This window comes from Chlamydotis macqueenii, chromosome Z, assembly GCF_036417535.1.
Source record: "Chlamydotis macqueenii isolate bChlMac1 chromosome Z, bChlMac1.mat, whole genome shotgun sequence".
In the NCBI taxonomy this organism is placed as follows: Eukaryota; Metazoa; Chordata; class Aves; order Otidiformes; family Otididae; genus Chlamydotis; species Chlamydotis macqueenii.
The window spans coordinates 69,810,088-69,832,725 of record NC_141593.1 but is presented as its reverse complement, the minus strand read 5'-3'; the positions used below and the strand labels follow the sequence as shown (position 1 = coordinate 69,832,725).

Genomic DNA, 22,638 nt, shown 5'->3' with positions numbered 1-22,638 from the left:
AAGCCCAAACGGATAAGGAGGGATCTGGAGCATGAAAACATTTGTGAAATGAAGGGGATGTATGTCCTTGCAGGTGCAGAACATGGATAAAGGTTGTGAATGGTCAACAAAATTCCACTAATTAGTGTTTTCAAGTGAACTCTCATTATAACAGGAAACCCACACCTCCATGCTAAAATCGCCCCTTCCTCAGATAAAGACCCCTACTCACCGAGCATGTGTAGTGCATTTAAGAAGTATTGTACCTTTAAACTAACATAAGAGCTAACCAGTTCTAGTTAAGGAGGTGTGACCAAAAGGCAGCACTGTATAACAGTGCATAATATTCTGTATTCCGGTGTAAACGTGTAATGCAATTGTAACCAGGTGGGCTAGCTTTTCGGATTTACCCCCTAGCATCATCTCTGCGCAGAAATGAAATAAATAAATACCGCTGCTCCGGGTGTAAGATTGGTGTACTGCACACCCACTAAAATAACCCAGATTTGGGACAACATCCCCCCTGCCGCTCCCCTTCCCTGTCGCCGTTCCCTTCCCACCCTCACAGGCGGGCCGTGGCTCCGCCCCCCCCGGCCCAGCTCTCCGTTCCCATTGGCTGGCCGGGGCCGCGCGCCGCAGGCGAAGCACCGAAGGCGGTGGCCGGCGGCGGCGTCGCGAGGCGCATCCTTCGCGCCTTCACGCGCTTTCCCCTCCCGCCCGAGCCGGCAGCCGGTGCGGAGCGGTGCGGAGCGGTGCGGAGCGGTGCGGAGCGGTGCGGAGCGGGATGCGCCCCATCGTGCACCCCGCCAGCTGCTTCAGCGCCTCCTTCTGCCCCATCGGCGGCTCCGCGGGCAGCGGCCCCCGCCAGCCTCGCTGGCGGCACCAGCTCGAGGCGTCGCAGCGCGGGGAGCAGCCCTCGGCCGCCGCTGGCCGTGCCCCGGGTGAGGACGGCGGGAGCGGGGGCGGCCCGGCCCGGCCCGGCCTGTCCCGCCGCAGCCTCCCCAGGGGTTGTGAGCGGGGGGGGCTGCCGTGCTGAGAGAGCCGGTTCTGGGGAGCTGGGAGGGGGGTTGCAGCGCTGCCGGCGGGTGTTCGGGGGGCTGGGGCGCGGCCCCTCTGTGGCGGTTCTGTGCGGGGCTGCAGGGCCGCAGCTGAGAGCTGAGGGCGAGCAGCAGTGACAGCAGCAGGACTGCGGTATCCGCTGGCGTTTGTGCCCGGGCTTAGGCTTCGGGCAGCGGGGCTTGGGAGGATGGCTTAAACCGCTGTGCGGTGGTACAGTAAAAGCTGGTGGCTCCTCGCTGTCTTGGTTGGAGGATCTCACCTCTCCTTTGTGGTGGGTGACCTTTAGGTCTTTTATTGAGGAGCAGAAGTTGTGACATGAATTGCTTTTAACCTTTGTAAGGCACTTGCTTTCATTTCAGGATTAGCGTTCTCCAAAGAGTCCACTTGTACACCAGTGAATAACTGACATTTTCTACTGAAACTTTAGTATGCCTTTCCTGTTTTGCTCTACTTTCTTCTTCCTTTCTAACGAAAGGTGAGGAATAAAATTAGTGACTAGCTTTTTTGATGTTTCTCGTGTTCCTCTTAAGACCGAGTGTTCTCAAGCAACTGTAAGCTAGATCTCATTAGCAGAAATAGTGTTGTGTTCAAACTGCTGGCAATAAAGCCAAATGGATGCAAGAGGCAGAGTACTAAAATGACTTTAAAATGAGAACCACAAAACTTATCAATACTGACAGCCTGTGTTTAATGTAAGAAGCAACCTGCTTCCAAAGTGGACTTGAAAGGCTTATAGTTAAAAACAAGTAGCTGCTTCCTGATTGCCTTGAGCTTGGATTGGTCTCCTTTGCATTGTTTGCTATGGATTACATTGATAGTTTTAAGAGTTGCTTGGTAAGTACGTAATCCAGGAAACTATCAAAGTGTCTCTTACTCTGCCATGTCTGTGTTTTTTAAGCAGATTCTACTGATTTTCTGCCTTCACAGCTCAGGAGTGCTAAAACTTCATTCATTATGCAGGTTCTCACTCTGTATGTAGTCTCTTTAACAGGAGGTTTTATTTCCACAATAAGTACCTTGGTTTTCACAGTTGCCTGTAAATGATAACATTTTACTTCTTTCTCAAGTTTTCCGTGCTTGAGCATAAGGAACTGCAGCCTGGAAAAAGTACTAGGATAACTTGATGGTTGCTAAGATCTGTGGCAGTCAGGGAAAAAGAAAAAACAGTGTGGAGTTACCCCCCCTTCCTGACTTCAACGTGCTGATTTAGCAGATAGCTAGCTGTGCAGCAATGGTGTGACTTATCCAAGGCTGAGTCCATAGGTGTTCCCTTTCAAGTAATCAAAATCCATCATTAAATGGCTTCTGCAGTTTCTGGCAAGCTTGAAGCTTGAACCCTGGAGGTTCATTCAGGCTCTGGTTAGTCAAAGAATAATCCTATAATACGGATTACTACATAGTCTAAGAAGTATCTCACCTATATAAAAGGTGGGGAAACATTACCTTTCTCAGATTGTATTTCTGATAAGAACAGTTACCAGCTCATAGTGACTCGAGTATTTCTTTGAGGTAGGGAGGTGTACTGGTTTTGGCTGGGATGGAGGAAGTTTTCTTTGTACCTCTATGGTGCTATGTTCGGTTGCTGACCAAAACAGTGTTGATAATACACAGATGTTTTAGTTATTGCTGAAAAGTTTTTGCACAGCCTCAAGGGCTTCTCTCTGTTTCTCACACTGCCCTGCTAGAGGGTAGGCTCGAGGTGGGCAAGAAGTTGGGATGAGGCACAGCCAGGACAACTGACCAAGGCTAACCAAAGGGATACTCCAAACCATATGGTGTTGTGCTTGGCACAAAGAAAGAAGGAGGAAGGAGAGGCATTTGAAGTGATAGTTAGGCACGATAAAGCCCTGCTTTCCTGGAAGTGGCTAAACATCTGCCTGCCGATGGGAAGTAGCATGTGAATTCCTTATTTTGCTTTGCTTATATGCACAGATTTCCTTTACCTAGTAAACAGTATTTATCTCAACCTATGAGTTTTCTTGCTTTTACCCTTCTGGTTCTTTGCCCCATCCCACTGGGGAAGTGAGAGAGTGGCTGGATGGGTCTCAGCTGCTAGACAGGGTTAACCCACAACAACAGGGTGGTGAGGCTTTGTGGTACCACCCTGTTTTAGTGTGTTGTTACTGTGTTAATGCCAAAATTACTTCTGTTTGAGTAACCTAGAAAGTATCCCATTCACTAACGAAATGTGACTTTCTAGTAGTTCCCTGAAATGTTTCATAATTACTGTTGAAATCAAATGGTTACATGTGTTTTTAAATGACAAAGTAAATAGCACTGTTGTTAAAATAGGTGATTGATGCTAGTGGATCTCTTGGATGACAGGATCTCTATACAGTTAATAAAATTCTGGGAGGGTAATAACCACTATATTTTGTGATTTACCAGAATATCCATGTGAGGATGGAGATAATGCCTTGAGAAAGGCGAGTTTTGGTAAGCTAAAAGGATAGTTGCTTAAATGTGCAGTTGGAAAATTCAACTTTCAAAGATGCTTAAAGTTTGTGTGCAGTTATAAATGTGCCTGGCTTGAAATGTTACTAGGTATTTTGGACAATGAGACTTGCAGTCTTGTGCATAATTAATAAAATAGATTATTTATTTTTCCTCAGCTGAAATTTCTAGATTGCATCTTAGGGTGACTTAATTTAAGCTCACAGCTGTCTTTCCTCAAAGAGAGGCAGATGACTTAGAAAAACTGAAAAGGATTAGAATAGCAATGTATTTAGTGAAGAATGACATCAGAGAACAGAAGGAACTCTCACAGTGCAGTCTTCCCAATTAAATGATTATAAACACTTTAACCCTTAAATGATGTTAAAGTAAGATACTTTCTCCTAAGGAAACTGTTGTAGTGCATTTTTTATCACACACACATGTCATGTGGCTTCAGTTCCTGCTATATGAATAATGGCTGGTTTTAATTAGAAAAATACATTGCTGATTATAGTTGTCCAGTAACTGTCCTTGAAGATCATTTTCTACCGAATTGTTTTGCAGGTCTGTCTATCTCCTCTATAACAAATGAGAATGAAAATGCTAAGCAGCAGTGTAAGCCAACAGAAGTGTTTTCATGTGAAAATAAGGACAGGAATTCAAAGACGTCTCCATTTAGGAGTGGATGTGTGTTCACAAAGAGGTCAAGAGACTCTTCCGTAGTGAAACTTGAAATAAAACTTGAAGACTCTGATGATGAATGTGATCTTGTCATTGATGTGTCACCAAAAGCTGTTAATAAAAAGCCAAGAATAAGTAGGAACTGGGGCAAAGAAACGACTGCTGTAATAAGTCCAGAAAGTTTACATGATAGTGCTATAGCAGACATTTTTGAGTGTGCAGAAGAAAAATCAGATACAATTATCACTTTGCGGAAGAATGACAAAAACTTAAATAAATATGAAAAACGAAGCAATGTTTCTTCAAAAGTAAATGACATTTTTTTGCCTGATGTAAATACTGATATATTGAAGGTTTTGGAAGAAAGAGATGCCCTTGCTTATACTGAGGAGAAATGTGTGTCTTCAGCTTCTTCTTTTGAGGCAGACATGCAGAAGACAATTCTGAAGCAAGGGAATGCAAAAACCAATATGTTGGTTGAAGCATATCTTCAGGAGCATACAGCTAATGAAGACTATGTGAACAGCAGAAGAGTTACACAGTCTGGCTTGTGTACTGGTCACTCAACAAAAGGTGAAACCGCAGCTGAAAGATCTTATAAGGAAATAGTAGTAAATACACAGGAAAGACAACGCATGGCAGAAAAAGGAGGTAATGATAACCCAGAAGATACATACCCATATCCAACTTATTATTTGAACAAGAAAGAAAGTGAAATAACTCCACTGAGTTCATCCACTGAGTCCGCTGAGGAGGCAGAACTCAGTGGGGAGGACACAGAGCTCTCTGAATCAGATGATCCTTTAGAGGAATGTCGGAGAATTTTTGAGGAGTTTGAAAGAGAAGCACAAAAGAAGGACCATGATAAGCAGGTATTTCGTTTCCCTTTCAGTGCTTGGGTTTTTTTATCTGAGGATATGAGGATGGGAAGTATACTCGAGTTCAAATGCTCTTTCCAAAATGTGTGTTAGTAAAGGTTAGACACTTGAGCCTTCAACACTAGTTGACAAAGTTGTAAGGAACACTTATGACTCTCTAGTCTAGTTTGACAATGAGTGATCTGTATATTTCCTGAAGTAGAAAACTGCTCTGAATGGCTCCCTGACTTGGGGTAGCCATTCTTACTTTTACTGTAATAATCAAAGCTTTAGAGGCAGTTGTGTATTCAGCAGTCTCCTGTTGTTCGTATAAACAAATGTAGGAACTTTGAGTACAACTGCCTCGGCTTCACAGCACTGTGGCTCAACTCTTCTGAATGTAAACTGTCTAATACTGATGAAATTGTAAGTCTTCTAGTGAGTTTTTTGACTGAATATCCTGAAACATTGGAGTGAACGGGTCATGAGGATATTACTGAAGTCTAGAGTTTCATAACAGTTGGTCTGAATAGGCTGTTCTTGTTTTTAATAGGCCCATGGAGGAAATGTAGATCTCAATTTATTAGAAACCAAAGTAAATGTTCCTGGTCAAAAGAGAAGAATTGCACACGCGGCAAAACTTGATGTGAGTTATAATTTTGCAATAAACTGGAGGTTAGCATAGCTTCACTTAATATCTGTAGACTCATGTTGAACATCAGATTGTAATCTAATTGTAAAAATATTTTGAAATTAATTACGACAAATGTCCTGTCAGCTTTTCTGTTAAAAGTTGTAGCAAATTTGTAGTACTTGGAGTTGGTTCCTGATGCAGGTGAAGTAAGCTGCTGCCCAGGGCAGCTGAGGCTAATGACTACTGAAAAGTCATTCTGGAGTGGAGGCTTGTACCATGAGATTACAGATACAGCACTTGGAAACTTGAAGTGGCCATTGCTTTCTCTGCTTGTAGAATCATAGAATGGTTTGGGTTGGAAGGGACCTTCAAAGGTCATCAAGTTGAACCCCCCTGCAAGGAGCAGGGACATCTCCAACCAGATCAGGTTGCTCAGAGTCCTGTCCAACCTGGCCTTGAACGTTTCCAGGGATGGGGCATCCACCGCCTCTCTGGGCAACCTGTGCCAGTGTTCTACCACCTGCATTGGAAAAAAAAAAAAATTATAGCACTTTAGGTGGCAATGTTAATAGCAGGCATAATTCTCTGAGCCCCTTTCACCACCCCCTGACCTCTTTCAGCTTAGTGTTTTCCTTCTGATAGCAAAATTCAGTTTTAAGAAGCAGTGTGTTAACTTTAACACTGTCTTGCTGGGATTTGGGACTGATTGAATGTTAACTATGGTTTTCTGTGTATGCCTATTGGGTACATAACAAAAATGAAGTGGTGCCTTTCAAAGTATCTCCTTGGCAGCAGGGTCGTGATACAGAAGTTCAGCAGACGCACTGGGAGGCAATGGAGGTTGCAGCTGCTGTTAAAAGGGGACAAGCTTTTATTGCTACAACTTCTGAACAGAAGAAAACTATGTCTGGGTCATCAGCTACTCAATTTCAAAGCGTCGGACCAATGGGTATGACAGCTTGATCCATAGGTTTGACAAACTAAACTTCATTTTGCTTTATTTAGACATTACTTGAATGTGTTCGTTTTGTTGTGATCAGTCTTAGCTGTGAATTGAATGATAGTGAGTACTTAGCTTGTGCAGATAGACACCTACAAGGTTATATGTGAAGTCCTGGTAGCTGTAGTGGAAAGGGGGCAAATACTTTGTGCTAATTTCTTTGAACATATACAGTGTTGACCAAAATCCTAAAAACCACTTGTTTTGTTGAAAATCTTTTGATACATGAGTAAATGAATAAAAAAAAAAATCTAGTGAGTTTTCTTTTAGTACTGATATTAACTGTTAGGTTTCTAGTCTGGAACTTTAGTTTCTAGTCTTTCTGACCTTCTGGAACAATTTGTTAAATCTTGTGATTTGAAAATTGCATGTTCTTCTCCCTTTAAATTCTCCTTCATATGTGAAAAATCCTGGAGCAGAAGTTATTTTCAGCATTTTATACTGGTTAAACAGTGTTTCTCCTCCAGTTCTTCTACTGTCACTTTAAATACATGCTTACAAAGTAACCTATTTAGCAATTAAATTAATAAAGTACTGCTTCATAGTTTCTTTCACGTATCTTTTATCACATATGCTATAAAACATCTTCACATAAAATTGAGTCATTCTGCCACTGTTTACATTCTTTCTGAATAACAGTAAAATGAATTAGAGTATCTCATGGTGTACAAATGTGTGCTGCTGCATAATAGATGCTGATGCAAGTACAGCAGGCAGGATGACTGCAAGTCAAATGCTAATACCGTGGCTCCAGAATCTCGTGACAAATTTTTACTTCTGAAATCTGTAGCTCTCCTGACTTTAAAACGGCAAAGCAATACTTCAAGGCACTTACTGATTGCATTGGAAGATGCAATTAGAATGGTGGTTTACCTGTTTTTTGGGTTTTGTTTGGTTGGTTTTTTTCTTGCTATCATGCTTTTTTGTGGGGGAGTGCAAAGGGACAGGGAAGGCAGGTAAGTAGATGTTTAAAAATCATAGTCATTACAACTTGAAAATAGCTTTTAACTTGAATTGTGTAGCTGCTTTTTTCTAAAGTTTTCAAACTGATATGTGAGTTCAAAAATACTGGAGAGCACTTTGTTTAAAATCTATTGGTGGAAGTGAAGTCTTAATACATTTCCTGATGTTCCAGGTTTGCTTCCATGCATCAGTTTACTTTTACACTGCTTTAACAAAGGAGCTGTGAAATACATGTGTTCCAGATTAATGTGACTTAAATAATAAAGCTTACCATTAGAGTTTAGATTCAGTCTGTATTATCTCTGTGTTTCAGCCTCTTTAAATTTGCTTGAAGTTCAGCCTATTGAAACCAGCAGCGGTCAACTGCATTTACTACTGGAAGGAAATGTTGCAACAGCAATGCTCTGTGGACCTTACATTAGTTCACTTGAAAGGACTACTCTTGTGCCATGCAAGGTACTGTAGAGTTACTGCTGCAAAACTTGGATATATGAATGGGAGCAGAAGTGAAAAACTGCTATTAATTTCAAAAAGTATTTTATAATGTAGACCCAGTAATGTGATATATCAGTATAGGTTTTTCAAAGAGTTCCTTTTTTTCTTTTGTGCTTTAATCAAGTTGCTATGCAAATTGTATTTTCATTTTCTTTGGTTGTACTAGCCCATACTACACAAATGTAAGTAATTAAATATATAAATTGTTTGTGGGAGAATTAAGTACTAGTTTGTTTTCAGTTCAGTCATACTTGCGTCTTGGTTGTTTTCCCTTTAAACTTCCTGCCAGATATAGTAGCAGATGATGTCTGATGAAAGGCTTTATTTGGTTTCAAGACAGGTACCCCTATAAATTAAAGGACTTTCAAGGAACTTGTTAGAAAGTTAATGCAGGCAGATTTTGGCTTGTTAGTGCCAACTTTGCTTTGTAATTTTGAGTGGCAGAGTATTTTAAGGTTCTCTTCTCAGAAAAAATTACTCTAACTTTGCATTATTTTTTCTTTCTTAAAGCAGAGATCGCTGAAGATTCCTGGGGTCAGATAAATTACAAGATCAGAGTATTGCTTCCTAATTAAAAATATCAGATGTTATGGCTTCAGTCAGTTTGATTATTGATATTTTTGTAGGATCTTAAGTACAGATTACTGCTTGCTTCATATCTCCAGTATATACCTTGCTTCTTAAATGTAATACTGCATGCCCCAATGGTGGTGAGACTGGGTTGTGACAGTGATACACATTGCCTTTGTTTCCTTTGTGCAAAAATTACCTTATTGGTATTAGCACTCACATTTAAATGCTGCTCTTAAAGGATTTTCCTTAACAAATAAATGTGGTATAGACATATTACTACTTGTTTGATTCATACAATACATTCTTGGTAACTCTTTGTACCTTTTTGGGTGTGACAGTACCATTGTTAAGCTAAATTACTGCCAGGTTTTTGAATGTGATGATTTTACTTCTGTGCTTTATGTTAAAATCAGCATATTGTGATAAGCAAAAATTCTGGATTGCATCATCTAACAAAGGCTACAGCCTCCTAAAAATAAACTCTTTTTTTTTTTCAGTCTAGTTCAATGACTCCTTAGTTTACACTCTTAGTGAAGTACTACCTGAAAAAAAGGCCAGATGGACAGCATGACTTAAATAATAACAGAACTGCTAGCATTTGCTGAAGGACTGAACTTTCTCTGAGAAAAACAGAGATTAAAAAAATAATTTTAATACCTCACATAGCTTTGAGCAGAAGATTATGTTGTTTAGTTCAAGCAGGCAAAACCTATTCCTGATGGTTGTTTCTGGCTCCCTGTCGTATGAACTCCATTTTTCTGCATAGCTATTCAGTAATACTTGAATTTTCTTTTTTTTTTTTTTTTTTTTTTTTTTTTTTTTTTTTTTTTTTTTTCTCTGAGGACAGGGAAAAGAATCTCTGAGCTGATTTTAGTTCTTTTGGCTATTTGTTACATATTGACCACATTATTATGGGGGCTTTTTGTTCTTTTTTTTCCGAGGTTTCTGCTCAGAAATGGCCTTGCATTCCAGAATCAGGATCCAAAGTACCATTTGAGACAAGACAGCGATATGTCAATTGTTTTTTTTCAGAATGCCTCAAAACTTGTAGCACAGTGAATGAAGCTATTTACAAGGTTTGTAATGTTTTATGGATCTTTACAATTCCTCTTCTGAATTAAATCAGTAGGTCTTACCTTGCATAATGTGCTGATGGGGTTTCTTTGTTTGATAATTTTTTTTAAAGGGAAATATTTCATACTTTTCAGTAAGCAGAAGTTAAATGTTTTTACTTGAAGAAAACTGAAACTGATTGAAAAAGCATGGCAAGTATAAGAATGAGTACATTATATCTTTAGCACTGCTAATTAGCTTCCAAAAATACATGTTAGTTTAATGTTAAAAAGGAAAAGGCTTTCTTTTGCAAATGAAAATAAACATCTTTTTGTGAATACTGGAGGCTTCCTAGAATGTGATAATAACTTTGAGAACTATTTAGGACAGGAGGAAAACATGTCTGAAGAAAAGCTATAAATCTTTCAATCATTTTGAGCCTTTGATCTTGTATTTACTTTTTACACCACACCAAGTGCTACTCAAGCTTATAGCCAACAGATACAGTCTGACAGGCACAAACGTCTTGAGCTTAAGCTTTAGATGATCTGAATTTCTTGCATGCTGGGAATTGAAAGAATTTATGGAGGTCCTCTGATAAGAGACTGCATGTATATTTAATTATACACTGGGTGAAAGCCTGTAAAATATCACATGTCTCTAGTCTGCCACTTACTCTGTATATTATGCGGCATGCACTTACTTTTGCGGTATGCCTTACTTTTTATTCTCACTAAGTAATGTTTACCTTCGCTTTAACTTCCTCCTGTATTATTTCTCAGCTTCATCTGTTCTCCCCTTTCTCTTTTCTGCTGCTTAGAAGCTGTACTTGGAATTGTACTCAGTGTAGTGATTCTTAGAAGGTGGTGTTTATCCCTGAAATGAGCTTCTCTTTCATTGACTATGCAGGTAGTGTAAACAATAAAATAAAACCAGGGAGGAAGCATTTTTCTTTCCTTAGAAGATCAATGAGTATACTCCTTATTTTGAGTGTGGTGCTTTGTAGTTAAAAAGTGTTGGATCTTCCTTTCACTTATGTCCTTATGACTTTACAGAAAGCAAATTAAGGAAACATTTCCTGACCTAAAAGTGTAATAATGCCTCCTTTGAAGCAGAATCAGAAAAAATCTTTTGGTAGCCACAGGAAAGGCTATCCTAAGACTGCTCAAATTCCCACAAGGATTAGATTTAATTTCTGAGTTGGAGCACTGATTTCCCCACGGATCTTTGCTTCATAAGTACTGATTTGTCTTTCTAGGTGTCTCACTTTTTGCCTCCTGTTGCACTGCAGATTTAGGACACTACTTGCATTTATATCTGCCTCTAGGTTGAGAATCTCAGATTCTAAATGGCAGTGCTTTTTGTAGAACATACAGTACTCTACTAACACTCCATCTTTTTTCTTTTTCTTTTTTTTCAATATAGGCCCTGACAGAAGAGCAATCTGTTTATGATCGTTGTGGCAGTAAAAACACGTACCTGAATTTTGCTGTGAAGACTCTCAAAAAGCTGAGAGACAATGGTAGTTGTGCTTTCAATTAAGTTTGTTTTTTTTTTTAATGGATTGTAAGTGTAGAAATTAGAACAGCAGAAAAATGTCTTTTTAAAGGATTATTTAATTTAACTTTACTAAATATATTTCTGCATATTTAAGTCCTTTTGTAGAAATCTGTCACTGAAATAAATTGATGTTTTGATTTCTAAATATTTGCTTAGGCTATTAACAAGAAATCTGAAATTGAGAAGAAGTACTAAAAATAATATTTTCCTGCATTCAGGGCAACTTGATAAAAGCAGATCTTCCAGTTATGCTCGATCCATAAAGTCAGAGGAAGACAAAGGTAAAAAAGGGGAAGGGAGATGTCAGTTCTTCACTTTAGCCTATAAATGGGCTTGTTTCAGCGTGAAAAAGTTGCTCTGTTTTCAGTCAAGCTTTATCTATTAGCCACTGCAAAGGTTTCCAACACAATTCCCTATCTGAAGGCTCATTCTTAGTATAAAAGTGTTGAACTTTTTTTCTTTTTTTCTTTTAAAAAGAGCATGTTTTTTAGTATTGCGTGCCTAGCCTTTCTAGGATAGCTAGTGAATTAACATCCTTATTATTTAGTGTCTTTGTTTTTAATAATGCTTCACCTCTAATCACTTCTAGTTGCTCTCGGGTACAAGCATATAGTTTTTTTGCATGTAAACTATAATGCACATCTTGTAATTTCAGTTTTGTTTTATGTTGGAAGTACTAAGATACTTAAGTACTACTTGATGTTTGTTCTAATATTGCTTAAGCTTTAGGTTTGTTTACTTATAGGTTTTTGGTTGTTTTTTTTTTTTTTTAGCATTTACAGGTGGTGCTCTATATGAACTCTTAAAATATTATCTTCTGACTGAGGAACAATTGAATGAAAATAATTTCCCTCGACCAAATCCTGAAAAAAATGGTAGTGCTATACTTACCGGGGTTGTAAAAAATGCTGGATATGATGGTAAGCACCTACTAGACTGCAACAAAACTCGATTTCAGTCAGTGGTTCACAGGACAGTAAAATAAAAATTAGTGTAAGAATTATACATTACACCAGTGTTCTGTTTTTAGTGCCTGAACTACAACTGAATTCACAAGCTTTCTTAACTAAACCATGAAGCTTCATAGGTTTTTTAAAATTTTTGTTTCAACATGGCAATTGAAAAAGTTACAAGTAAACTTGAATTTCTTATTGTACTATAGAGGAACTTGTTTGGTTTTTGTTTGTTTGTTTGTTTGGGTTTTTTTACAAGTGGCTAATCTTGGGAGGCTGCTTATGTATTGATATTTTGCTCTCCCAATTACTGTTCACGTAAGGTTTTTTAATACTTCAATTCATCATTTTTTAACTGTATTACAAGCCAGGTAGAAAATAGACTCTGTTATCCTTTTTTTCAGCTTTCAAAAGAGTGTGCTGTAGGTGTGGCGAAGTATATGCTGTTACTTCTTCAGGAGAATATAGGCGTAAAGAAGAATGTCACTATCATTCTGGTAGGGTATTGGAACAAAAAGGTAGGTATCCTTGGCATTAAGTCTTTGTGGAACCTGTTAAAAGTTATAACATCTCAAAAGTTATAACATCTTGTCAAAATTGAACAAGATCAGAGTATGAAACTTTTTTTGGACAAGGTTTAGCTAAGATACATTGTGCTATCTTCTACGAAAGTGGCTAGTTAGTAAAGCCATTTTCTCTGAATATACCAACTTGAGGAAAGCTGATCTTATTAAAACTGAGTGGGAAGAAGGTAGAAAAATGTTCATTGTGTGGCCTTGCCCTAACTTCTAAGTGAACCTTGTTATCTTTTCTGAGAGACACCTTAAATACTCAGAAGCTACATCAAATATTTCCCTCAGGGAGAACCCTGTAGAACATACCACAACTTTCTCTCTCCCATTCATTAGTGTTTGTTTGTTTTTGATGAAAACTTTGTGTCAGGAGGGTATTGTTTGTCATCTTAGCATAGGTGGGATGTGTAGATGGGACTTACTTCTTTCTGTAGTGCAGTCTCTGGAGAAAATGGAAAAGAAATTTGAGAGGAGGAGTGAGGGTACTGATTTGTTTTTGCCATTGCTAGTTGCTGCAAAAACTTTCACCTTTTCTTTTTGGCAGTTCCTGGTGGCATGGAAAAACAGTATACCTGTTGTGAGAGAACAGTTGGGTCTCCTGGATGTCAGATTGCAAAGGTAGGAATAATGTGGTCAGAAGGTTTATATAATGCAGTATCTCAGTTTTGCTTTCTAGGTCCTTTTGACATAAAGCTGGGTCATAGCTTTCTGTGAATGGTTTGGTATAAGCCTTTTAGGTTTACTTAGCAGTGTTTAGTTAATTATATGCAAATATTGACAAGAAGTGTTATGTACCTATATGTGCTCCTGATTCTTTTAGAGAAATAAATTGTCCATCAATTTGGATAAGATGTATCTACCAAACTTGCTCTTAAATACTAATGGAAACTTTGCAGCTTCATGTTCATGATGGGAGAAGGAAGAAATTGGAAGGCTTCATGAAGACGTTAATGAAATCACCACCTTTAGATGGAAACTATGGTGTATATGCTCTGGACTGTGAGACGGTATGAGCAACCTAAAAAAATTAATAGAAATAGAAAACTATCTTGTTGTTTATGAAACAATTTCCTAGCTGTAGTAGTTTGGCACTCATGTCTCAGACCTGCAGAACTCTGACTAGTGACTCTACATGACTAGCTTCAGTCTAAATAGTCACTCTATATGACTAAACCTTTGGTGTTGAATGTGAGCAAAATTGTTTGGATCTGTTGAATTGGTAGCCAGTTCTGCTTTTTGACCACCTTGCAAAATGTAAGGAAACGTCATTGCTGTGTAAATTCTTGTTAAATTTAACATTTTTTTCTTCAGTGTTACACAACCCACGGCTTGGAATCAACTAGGGTGACAGTGGTCAATGCAAAGCTACAGGTTGTCTATGATACGTTTGTTAAACCAGACGGTGAAGTTGTAGACTACGATATAAGGTATGCTGATTAAGTCTAATCCTGAAGTACTATAGACTAATAAATTGACAGATAACTATATAAGAAGAAACATGCTTCTCTTAAATGTCTGTTTCCGGTAACATAAATCAAAGACCTTCAACCAGGAATGAAGCTTTTGTTTTTGCAGGCTCAATTAAGAGGGCTTTTTCTCTTTGCCTAGTTCAATTTATTTTTTTCCACATTTGAAGACTTTTTCTCCACTTCCTTCAGAAAAAAAAAAAAAAAGAGTTTAACTCCCAGAACTTGCTAAATTCCTTAAGGGTATAGAAACAAACGCAAGTTTCCTCTATACATGTTGTCTCACAGAAAGGCAGTGTAGTCATAAGCCATGCATTGAGGTGATCAGATTATACAGCTTAACAAGATTTGGCTATATTTAGTGCAGATCACTTGTATTTGATTGCCCTGTTTGGGTTTTGTCTTGTAACACGTGTTTTTGATTCCTGTTAGTTCTTTGAAGTCCTACCTCTGCTGTGAGAAGAAGCTCGAGTTTTGAGTCTCACAGCAAAAAAAAAAAGTTGAAGGACCAACGTAATGTGTTCCTACTTCTTCAACAGCAATATTTATTTGCTCAGAGCCCAGTCTTTGGTCCATGCTTAAAAAACAGACTCAGCTGCTTGTAGTGGTAAAGCTAAGTTAATATCACCTAGCTTAGTTTATCTGACAGTACCTAGATGAAAAGGAAGAGAATGAAAAAAAAGCCTTATGCTGACTTCAACATTGTGTGATTACAAAACTGACTAGTGTTAACTTCAGATGCTGGAGGAATGACAACTGTAAACCTAGTTCCAGATGTTTCTTAGTGTCTTTGTTAATGAAGCTCTTCTAAATCTGTCTTTAGACTCTCTGGAGCAACAGAGAATGATCTGAAGAATACCACAACATCTCTTCGGGATGTACAGGCAATACTGCTGAACTTGTTCAGTGCAGATACAATTTTAATTGGACACAGCTTAGAAGATGTCTTATTTCCTCTCAAGGTAAAATAACCTGTTTGAAGCCTATTTGAAGAGGTGACTACTTGTCTTTACTGTGTTCTAATTAATTTCGAAAAGGAAAAGCATGTTGCTTTTTGACAGATCAACGGGTACAAAAAAAAAATCAAACATACTTGACTGTTGAATAATAGCTGTATTAAATATAATACTGCCTTCAGAGAAGGAAAAGATGTATATACGAACACAGTATGGTAAAGATTCTGACATCTGGACTTCCTACTTTGGTGTTTTGCTCTTCTAGCTGTGCAACCATATATCACCACTGAATAAGATTGTCTTTACTTCTGAATTTACAGAAACCTAGAATTACATGTTTTCTGATCTTGCTGAACTCATGCCAACAAATGCATACAAGGCAGTGACAATTCAAGTAATGTTAAGGTATTGCTGTTAGAATCTCTGTAAACGATTATGCTGCCTGTCAGGTAATTACCTTAAGTACCAGAAAATCATAGATTGTGCTATTAAATATCAAAGGCAGTGATATTCTGTAAGAAATATAACCATCTGCTCAGGGAGGCTTGGGGCAATCTTATAAATGTATATCAATACATCAATACAAGGGAACGTGTGAACAAGACTGAGCCAGGGTCTTTCCAGTGGTGCCCAGTGCCAGGGAAAGAGGCAGTGGGCACAGACTGAAACAAGGAGGCTCTCGCTGAATGTCAGGAAACACTTTTTCACTGTGAGGGTGACAAAGCACTGGCACAGGTTGTCGGAAGGGTTATGCATTCTTCTACCTTAGAGGTGCTCAAAAGCCATCTGGACATGTTTCTGGGGAACTGACTTTAGATGGTCCTGCTTCAGCAAAGGGTTTAGACAAGATGACCTCCAGAGGTCCCTTCTGATCTCAACCATTCTGTGATTATTACTAATGAAGGAATTAGAGTTTGGCCTTTATAGGCTTCCCTGCTTGTGACATCTAAAGATCAAAGCAATTAAGACTTTGCAGTATGGTATTGGCTGTCTAAAACCAGAATTAACTGTGTTCACTGTATATATACAACAAATGAATAAATGTCAATGCAGTGTACAGAAATCACTGCAAAGCATAATCTTACCATGGTTCTTGCCCCACAGTTTCCCATTCTGTAATGAGTAGAGGAACACAGGACAGACAATGTAGTATGTGGAGCTCAAGGATTAGTTTAGGCGTATTGTTGAGAAAGGAAATTATTTAGATGCTAGATGGGATTTAATTAATAAATAATGAGGTGCAAGACTGTAACTGGATGTGTAATCATTACGTGGCCTCTGCTTTTTTCCAGCTAATTCATGACACAGTAGTGGATACATCAGTAGTGTTTCCTCATCTGCTAGGTTTGCCTCACAAAAGACCACTTAGAAGTCTGATGGCTGACTACCTCAGGAGAATTCGTCAAGATGATGGTAAGAGCATAGGTTCTGAAAAGGTAGTAATACACTTGCAGTTATTTAAAATTTTGTCTTGGATACCTTTGGTTCAATATTATAGTAAAAGCAGAGGATATACCCGAAGGGTAAGATGGTTGGTGGTGTGATTTAAGGCCAGACAGCAACTAAGCACCACGACTCATTTCCCCCTGCCCAGTGCTGTTGGCTTGTCAAAGTGTTCACCATACAAAAGTGGTCCTTTTCCTTGTAAAAGGGCCTTCTTAAAATTCTGAAGGTAGCAGGATGAGGCTAACATCTGTTTCAAGCTTATCCAAGCTGATAGAGGAGCTCTTCAGCTGAGATTTTCAGTAGTAAAATTATGTTAAGTTTCTTGACTGGCTGTCAAAGACACATGAGTACATCTGGTTTACGATGTGCATATGATACTATGAAACATTGCATCTAACACACATATTTTGCATTGACCGTGCCATTCTAAATAATTGGTTTTCGTCTGGTCTTACATACGCAATTTAATTTGTTCTGATAAACTGACAGATTTGTATTTGGTTTTTATCAGTGAAGCCTGGTGGACAACAAATAATATTCTATTCTGCTAACATATCTTCATTGCCCAGAGAGTACACAACTGGTTGCACTGAGCAAAACTTGATGACCCGATGCATAACTTCCACTCCCTATGTTTATATTGGTTTGTGATGCTGCTTTGTGCTAGTTTGTATTAGTTCTGTGCTAGTACAAGAGAACGGTAGTAAACTTCACATCTGGTTTTGTGGGTTGTTTGGTTTGGTTTTTTTAAAACCTAGAGATTAGTAGAATGAAACACGCTTTGCTGTCAGAAGGCAGTAGGTCTCTGAATTTAGTTGATTATTTGCCTTTTTTTGACCGTCTCAAACTAGAGTTTGACCAGGAGTCCATTTTAAAGGGTCTCCACTCAAGGATTTTTTGTGTCCAAGATAGAAGAGCTGCAACTGCTAAGGTAGCTTGACTTACAGTATATCGCATACCTGATTTGACTGAAATATTGAAGAATACCTAACGGATAGAAGACTATAACTCCACTTGAAAAAAATGTCTCATACACATTATACTCCCTTGAGCAGGTAAAAACAGCAGCAGCTTAAGGGTGGAATGGCAAGGCAGAGCAGTACTTCATGGGTTGGAAAGCAAATGAGAATTGGTATTTTCTGTGATAAAAGTTAGTAAGGATGGAGGGGAAGCTCACAGGATCACCTCTGTTTTCTTATCCGAATGACAAAATAATTTTTACTTGATTATTGGCAATTTTTCTGTTTTATTCCTTGAGGTAACTCTAGGAGAGGAGAAAACTAGAACCAGCTGTCTTCTGGTTCTGTGAATAGTAGAGGTTACCAAGTGGTATAAACTTCTCTGCCACAGATAAAAGCTATGACTCTCCTCCATTAGCTTCCACAGCTTTTTATATGTCCAGTCTAAATAGATATTGCAGGGATAGTTCTTCTAAGATATGCTGGTGAAAGCATTCATGTAATACGAGTGCTGTTGCAGATAACTACCGTGGGTGTGGAAATGGTGTTCACTGAGAGGGCAGTATAACCACTTCCGCATTCAAGGAGGTACTGCACTGCTTTAAGCCAGTAGATATCTGAATTGCAACTACATATCTGTAAATGTCTGAAGATCTTTATTGCTGAGTATAGGCTGCTACATATGAAAAGTGATCTCAAATCACTGGCATTTAAGTTTTGCAAGAGAAAGCTTTACGATTGAGTCATCTTTTGTTGTGACAGCACTTAAGTCCTCTGCTTCTCTGGGGAATGGAAAATCTAAGGAAATTATTTCTCTTGCTAGTATCAGCTTACTATATTGTGGTATTCTTCCCTGACCAAAGCAGTTATGTAATCAGTAGATGTGTAACCTGTGCAGTAATGCGGTGCTGTAGTGGAAAGAAGGAGTACCTTTTTCTTTTTTAGTCACTAGCTCAGAAACATAGAAGGGGAAGGTAATTTTGCCATCTTCAAACGAAAATGCTGAACTGTATGCTGTCAGATTTTTCTTCCAAACTTTTTTGGTTTTGGAATAATCCGCCTCTGTCCCAGATCTGTTTATCTGATATTTGTACCTTTATTAAAACTTCTATACTCAAAATGGTATCTTTATTTAACAGAACTTAAACCACACAGGATTTAGATTTCCCCTGGTCAGCTGTTACAGGATTTAATAAGGTACACACATTCAAAGTAGATAATGAGACAATCTAACACTCTCATATTTTTCTTGATGAAGATGATGGCTGAATATAGTAAGGTTATTCTCTACCTATCCTTGTTGGAGAGCCCCAACACGCAGCTTTGGTTTTCAGTAGGGAGTGCTCAGAACTTTCAGTAGTTGACTACGATTATCCTGACAGTGTTTTCTTGTATTGACTTAGTGTTAGGAAGGGTATTCTGATGCCACACATTAAGTGTCAACTAATGAGAGGCTTGTATTAATTTTTTTTTTTTGGATGACTACCACTATTTTCCAACCAGAATGAATTAGAACCTTTGTACTGTACTTTTTATAGTTAAGGGAATTGTATAAAATGTGTAATCTTGTAAGTTGTTGAGTTTTTAAGCTTTGACTAAACATGTAATGAAAGCATATAATCTTATATAATTTAAATCCTCTAACTCCATTCTGGTCAGATTTTGTGGAGCATTTCAGTAAATCAGGACAAGTAGATTCTCCTTAGTTAAGCAAGATATAAATTACCATCTAGTTGCAAAATTAACTTGTTATCTGTTATTCTTTCAACTTCTTATTTGAAACTACGTGCCTTGGAGATACTGGTTTTCCAAAGACATTTATGTTGGATACTCTAATTTACGCATCCAGGCTCCATTGGATATTGAAGCTGAAGGATGCAGTAGGAAACTGAATATTGCCAGACAATACTGGACTGCTAGAAGCATATGGTTATTACCTTAAATGCCTGGTCGTAAGAAGTTGCACCAAAAACTGCCTGAATACCAAGTATTATCTTAATATTCTCAACAATTGTTCAGCTTAATAAACAAAGCTACCATTCTTTTATAAAGAAATACATAATGTAACACTTCTAACTTACTTTTTTTTTTTTTTTTTTTTTTTCTTCTTCTCCAGTTGGTGGTCATAATTCCAGGGAAGATGCAATTGCTTGTATGGAACTAATGCTTTGGAAGGTCAAGGAGGACAATAAAAGCAGAAAACGGTGATTATTATGGCTTTGGAGCAACAAGATGGGGGGGTGAGAGGGGAGCAAGAAATCAACCTCAGCGTCGCACACTGCTCTGTAATGATTCAATACTAATTACTTTTCTAATGTAAAAAAGGGGACAATGGGAAAATCTAATGGGAAGACTTGACAGTATCTAGTTCTGAGGCTTAAAATGTGCAGGAAGGAGGAAACACAAATGCACAAAATACATACAAGTAAGATGTGCAGAGTAAGTTCTTGTGTGAAACAGCAAGCCCATGTGTTTTTTCTGTTCTGTTAAAAGAATATTATTTCTGTAATCACCCTTACTAGTCTGTGTAGCTGAAAACTATAATTTGCAGTAAGTGAAAGCACTGTTGGTTAGAGTTCTAGATATAACTTTTGATTTCACATTTTTCAGCCTCTGTGAAATAAAACTTAGGTTTCTGCAGTGTGATTAAAGTTTGATTATTGTTTTCTTTTTCCCTTTCCCTTCCTGCCTCTCTCTACCTTCAAGGAGAGAGAAAACAAACATTGTTGTTTTTAATGTACTAATTGACACAAAAAGGCATAATGGTAGAAATGTAGCCTGTTCTGGAGCAGAATCAGCTGCTCTCTTTTAATAAGTTGAGCCTGTAGGAAGCTTTTCAACTGTAAAAGCAATAAGCTTTGACTTACAAGGGTTACAAAAAAAAAAAAGTAGAGTATTTCAAGAAGTAAATACATTCACTGCCTCAACTAAAATTGGATTATACTCCAACATATAATTACCTGTCTTCTGCCTAAGGTAGAATTCAGCATCTGCTGCCTTCAGAGATGAGGACTTTTCAAGTCTGTTCCCACTTACTTTTGTGTGAGGAAGACAGAATGAAATGCAAATATAAGAATGGACCACATTTTTTGTACGACACTAGATCTGAGCTAAAGTTATGCTTTGCACTCATTCGTCAAAGTAAGCTGAGAGTGGTGAGGAAAAATGATCTTGGCTGAGAACTGGGTGAGAGAAGATCAGTAGTGTAAAGATCTCACTGTTCTCAGATGTGCCCTGAAGAATGATTACACTGCATGACTAAATATGTATTGGAGTTTAAAAATCACTGTAGCTGCTTCTTACACATTAAACTCATTTTCTGTGAAATACTGACAGATGATAGCTGTGATTAGAAATAGCATTGCATATTCTATATTCATTGTCCTGTATCTGCTACTCAGAATGTCAAAAAAAAACCCAAACCCAACCCCTTCTAATTTTCCTTTACTGAAGAATAGGTAATACTTCTTTCTATATTCATAGAGCAGTCCTGTATATAAGCCCTACTACAGGTTAAAGAAGGGGCTTTGGCATGTTTTTTGCAAAGGTGACAGACTTGCTCATAGATCCTCCCAGCTTTGAAAATGTGGTTTGTGGTTGTTTTTTTTTTTATGTTTGTTTGTTTTTGTTTGGGTTTTTTTTTTTTTTTAGTGAAGATTGCCCTTATTATTTGGCTTTGAGTAAACCCAAGAAAAGAATGTTAGGACGTGGAGTTTTTGAAAAAAATGAAAAACTGTTGTCAGTGGTAGTATCATGCTCTTAATAGCAAAGAAACAAATCGAAGCTCCTTGGGAAGAAGAGGACATGGGATCTGATGTATTGTGCTGTGGAAGGCAGAACATAAAACCTGCTAATGGTCAAGCTGGAAACCTTTATATGCCGTCTACTGCCATAAGTCAGGCCAATGCTGCCTCTATTTGTCTAACCTAAGGACTACATGATCTTTCTGGCAGACCAAATATTGTTTTGAAGCATTTCAGTATGGTGTTTTTAAGAGGCCATGCCACACTACAAACTGCATAAGGGATAAAATAAGCAAAAGTAAGCAAGCCCTGCCTGTATATTATAGGTAGTAATTTATAATTATGCAGTGAAATTAAGTGAAATACAAATTGAATAAGCCTCATGTATATCAAGGCTAATTGTAAAAATGTGTTTTACAATATGTAGTATGTTTCTCAATCCTGTGCTTCATAATAGTTGCTGTATGATAATACCTCCAATAGCATTAAACACTTCAAAATATGTGCATATTTTGCATATAGGCAAATATTGACTGTTAAACTAGACAATGCAATAGCATACCTTATATCTCACAAGTGTCAAGAGAAATTTTTGAACAGGTTGTTTCTACTAGCTCACATTCAAATGGGAGTATTACTTAATAATTAATTATCCTTGGTGACCATACTGCATTGATGTCTGCTTGCAACTCCCGTTGTCACATTGAGCTTAGTATTTTTGTTTGAATTACAATGAAATGTCTACAAAATACTGCTATAAAAGATCCCCATTTAGCCATCAGTGGCTTTTCAAAAGTATCAAAAATATCTAAGACTGCAATACCTATTGCATTACAATATGTAACTACTATATCTACATGACTAGGAAAAAACAAAACTCTGCATATGAAACAGCAGATTTCATTACTTCAGTCTATTCCTACTCTGAACAGTATATACACTTCTACAGCCTGTGGAGGTTACTGTGTGATATACACATACATATCTGTAGTAAAACAGTATTGCTGTATTATGTACAGTGAGAGCTATACACAGTTCTACACAGCACATCACATTTTGGGCTCCAGAAGACTGAGTTTTGATTTTCTTTAGTACATCATCGCCAAATGAAGATATCTCCTGTCTTAAGCAGCTTCTTCAGCGGAGCAATCAATGCCTGCGTAAGTAAACTTCTCATATAGGGTAGTATTCACATAGGTCTGGGAAGGAAATAAACAGAGTGTGATGCAAGGTGCGTTACATCAAGAATCCGA

General features: G+C 38.1%; 2 protein-coding genes across 2 annotated transcripts in view; one reads left to right on the top strand and one right to left on the bottom strand.

The window, feature by feature from the left end:
* Positions 1-763: 763 nt before the first annotated feature.
* Positions 764-19,850, top strand: LOC147596395 (uncharacterized). Its single transcript, XM_086771375.1, has 15 exons — positions 764-920; positions 3,967-5,035; positions 6,405-6,595; positions 7,923-8,065; positions 9,619-9,753; positions 11,156-11,252; positions 11,509-11,571; positions 12,064-12,210; positions 12,648-12,761; positions 13,360-13,433; positions 13,712-13,822; positions 14,127-14,242; positions 15,105-15,243; positions 16,530-16,650; positions 19,759-19,850. The coding sequence occupies exons 1-15, from the start codon at positions 764-766 to the stop codon at positions 19,848-19,850; spliced, it is 2,769 nt and encodes a 922-aa protein (XP_086627501.1).
* TEK (TEK receptor tyrosine kinase) overlaps positions 18,717-22,638 on the bottom strand; it is a 44,379-nt gene continuing 40,457 nt past the window's right edge. Inside the window, exon 23 of the mRNA XM_086770387.1 lies at positions 18,717-22,584. Within this exon, the coding sequence (XP_086626513.1) occupies positions 22,510-22,584 (75 nt within the window). The 3' untranslated portion in view covers positions 18,717-22,509. The remainder of the gene's footprint in view (positions 22,585-22,638) is intronic.